The following is a 3,335-nucleotide window of genomic DNA, read 5'->3' on the forward strand; positions in this document are numbered from 1 at the left end:
AGCCAGGATGGTCTCGATCTCCTGACCTCGTGATCCGCCCGTCTCAGCCTCCCAAAGTGCTGGGATTACAGGCTTGAGCCACCGCGCCCGGCCCTCCCCTCCCTTCTTTCCCCCCTCTCCCCACCTTCATTCCTCCCTTGATTCTCTCTCCCTCCTTCCTTTCCCTGTAGAGGTTCAACTTTCCACTCACTAGGGAATTCTTGGCTTGTGTGCATAGGAGAGGCCCCCGGTACTTTTATGTTGCTTAATGTTTGGCCCGAAGAAAACACCCACAGCCAGGCCACTCTTTCCTGGCTACAGTTCTCAGGGATGTGGAGGCAGGAACACTTCAGTTCCTGCTCCCCCGTGTAGGGCACCCCTGCCCTCCCTTCTTTGGTGCCTGGTGCCTGAGTGTAGATGTCAGGTTCATTCATCACATGTGGATGGAGCACTTGCCCTGTGAGGTGCTGTGCCAGGTCCTGAGGCCAGATGAGAAACATAGACATAGTCCTGACCCTCAGGGCCTGCAAAGCCTGGGGAGGAAGCAGGCATCCTACCTTGAAGGCTGAGAAGGGCTAGTGGGCTCTGAAAGCACAGGAAAGGGGCAGTCTGGGGTGACTTCCTGGAATAGGTGTGGTCTAAGCCAGGTCTCCAGATAAGGACATTCTAGGCAAAGAGAACAGCAAGCACAAAGTGAGGGTGCCAGCAGCGCAGAGTGTGCAGAGAAGTGATTGGAAGCTGCTGGGCTCTAAAAGTTAAGACTGGTGTAAAGAGAGGTGAGGAGGCTGGGTGGGCCGTGCAGGGAGTCTTGACTGTCCCAAAAGATGGGGAGCCCCTAAGAGGTAGAAAGCAGAGGCATGGGGTGGTCAAGTTACATAGGTGGATCATTGGAGGCAGCTTTCAGGACAGATTGAGAGGACAAGCCTGGAGCAGAGTGAATAAGTTAGGAAGAGATGCATTGAGCGGCCTGGATTATGGTGATGAAATGGACAGAGAGAAGGGGGTTTAAGAAACATTTCTGAAGCAAATTGGTTTGAGATTCCTTTGGGGTCCTCCAGAGAGTAGTGGCTAGGAATGGAGACATGGACCACAAGGAGGACAGGCAAGCCCATCCCCTGTCACTCTCCAGAGGGGCCACGGGGGAAGGAAGAGCCATGGGTGCAGCCTGGTAGGGCATGGCCAGAGCTGCTCACTGTGACCCTCATTCAAGGGTGCCCTGCAGGAGTTGCAGAAGGAGGGAGAGCCTTCCCAGAGGGCCAGAGCAGCACAGGAGCGGGTTGAGGAGTCAGGAGCAGGGCTGCCAGTAGCAGTGAGGGGGCAACAGGCTGCAGGGCTGAAGGGAGCAGGAGCCAGGTCCCAGTGGCAGGTGTGCTGCAGGCCTCAGCCCTGTCTCTGCTGACCTCCCTTCTCAAACGTCCCCAACCTTGGTACACTGGACTATGTGCTGCTTTTCCTTTTGTTTTTTTTTTTCCTTTTTTGTAGAGACAGGATCTCACTGTGTTGCCCAGGCTGGTCTCGAACTCCTGGCTTCAAGTGATCCTCCTGCCTCAACCTCCCAAAATGCTGGGATTACAGGCGTGAGCCACCCCACTGGCCTGCATTTTCCTTCTCTTGTCGCCTCTCACATTTCCTGCAGTTTATCTTGTCAGAGTGAGCTGTGCCTTGCTCCAGCCTTGGCCACCTATTGCGGGGGAAAGTATACCTTGCTAGGAGACCAGGAGAAAGGGCCCAGTACTGCCTGCTGCCCTCAGAAGCCAACTCTTCTCAAGCATTCGTAGAGGCACTGAGATTTGGTCAAAGATGGTAGAGAAGAGGCCTCCCAGGTTCCTGGGCTCCCTCTCCCGCTTCCACTCCCCTCCCTGATCAGCCTGGGGTCAGCTTGGGAGGGATGAAGCCAGATGCTGCAGCTGCATGGTGGGAAGGCTCTGCCTCTCAGAGCAGCCTGGACCACGGAGCAGCTTTCCTAACCCTGGCCTGTTTTCCTTCCTGACTTACCAGAGCAGCCTGGGAGCATCCCAGGCCCCGAGTGTGCCTCCTGCAAAAGAGTGTTTTCTCCCTACTTCAAAAAGGAGCCGGTGTATCAGCTGCCCTGTGGCCACCTCCTGTGCCGACCCTGCCTGGGTGAGAAGCAACGCTCCCTGCCCATGACGTGCACAGCCTGCCAGCGGCTTGTTGCTAGCCAGGACGTGCTGCGGGTCCACTTCTGAGTGACTGGCCTCCACTGGAGGAGACCCATCGCTGGGAGGAGCTGAGGGGGAACAGGAGCAGGGCCACCGCACCCCTGAGGTCTGGCCAGGCCCCAGGCACAGAGCTGCCTGCTCCCTCCCGGGGCTCTTCTTCATCACCTCACAGTGTAGCACACTGCTTCTGCGCTGGTGGCAATAGGGCAACAAAGCCATAGGCCGGAGGGCGGGGGGATGTCCCTGCCTCCCCGCCACGCCCCCTGCCTGAGCCCAGGGCCTGCTGGAGCCAGCCCCACCCTAGGCAGGAAGATGCCTGCTAAGGGCCCCCTATGCAGTTCGCATACCCCCTTATCCAGCAGGGCACTGTGGGTGGCTCACCCTAGGTTGTGGCCCAGATCTCAGGAGTCTCTGCCTTCAGGGTCATCCAAAAGTGGACCTTGGGGGCAGTGGGGGTGTCTGTGGAACGCATGCCTCAGCCCCCCAACTGGCAGCCTTAATAAAGCGATGGTTGACGTCTGCTGTGGGCTTCCTCCTGGTGGACTGCCTGTCTGTGTCGTCACACTCCTGTCACCCACCTACACCCACACAAGTGGAGCTCACAGGGTAGCTGTGTGCAGTCACTGCAGCCCCCCAGGCTGTCATTCCTGTCGACGGCCTGAACGGACACAAACTGGAATTTTCAGATCTGTCCCCTGCGTGGGGACTCAGAACCCAGGTTTGCAGGTGGGCATACGTGGTGGGAGGGTGAATGGCTCCCTCTGGCCGGTGCCAGCCGTGCTCAGCTGTTTCCTGAAACTGCTCCCTGAGGGGGAGCGCAGCGTTTCCGTGTGCAGCCGGTTTCAGGAAAAATACTTGTTTATAGGCTGCATCCTTTTTTCAGCCCAACATGTAACTTTATGGAGTCCCCAAGGGAAAATATATCCATATCCCTACGACGTGGTACTCTTATCAGATTCCAGCCACTAGAAGAACCTCAGTGAGAAAACACACCCACCTTTCCCTGTTCCCTTCTTTTTTTTTGAGACGGAGTCTCGGTCTGTCGCCCGGGCTGGAGTGCAGTGGGCCAGATCTCAGCTCACTGCAAGCTCCGCCTCCCGGGTTCACGCCATTCTCCTGCCTCAGCCTCCCGTGTAGCTGGGACTACAGGCGCCCGCCACCTCGCCCGGCTAGTTT

General features: G+C 57.5%; 1 protein-coding gene across 2 annotated transcripts in view; it reads left to right on the forward strand.

Annotated features, from left to right (window-relative positions):
* The window catches only part of UBOX5 (U-box domain containing 5), a 59,642-nt gene extending 56,961 nt beyond the window's left edge, over positions 1-2,681 (forward strand). The window contains exon 5 of one of the 2 annotated variants that reach the window (XM_011943324.1): positions 1,978-2,681. In XM_011943324.1, coding sequence (XP_011798714.1) covers positions 1,978-2,186 — 209 coding nt within the window. In that variant the 3' untranslated portion in view covers positions 2,187-2,681. The remainder of the gene's footprint in view (positions 1-1,977) is intronic. The other variant, XM_011943325.1, reaches the window with a different exon arrangement.
* The last annotated feature ends 654 nt before the right edge of the window (positions 2,682-3,335 follow it).

This window comes from Colobus angolensis, unplaced genomic scaffold (genome assembly GCF_000951035.1).
Source record: "Colobus angolensis palliatus isolate OR3802 unplaced genomic scaffold, Cang.pa_1.0 Scaffold219, whole genome shotgun sequence".
Lineage (NCBI taxonomy): Eukaryota > Metazoa > Chordata > Mammalia > Primates > Cercopithecidae > Colobus > Colobus angolensis.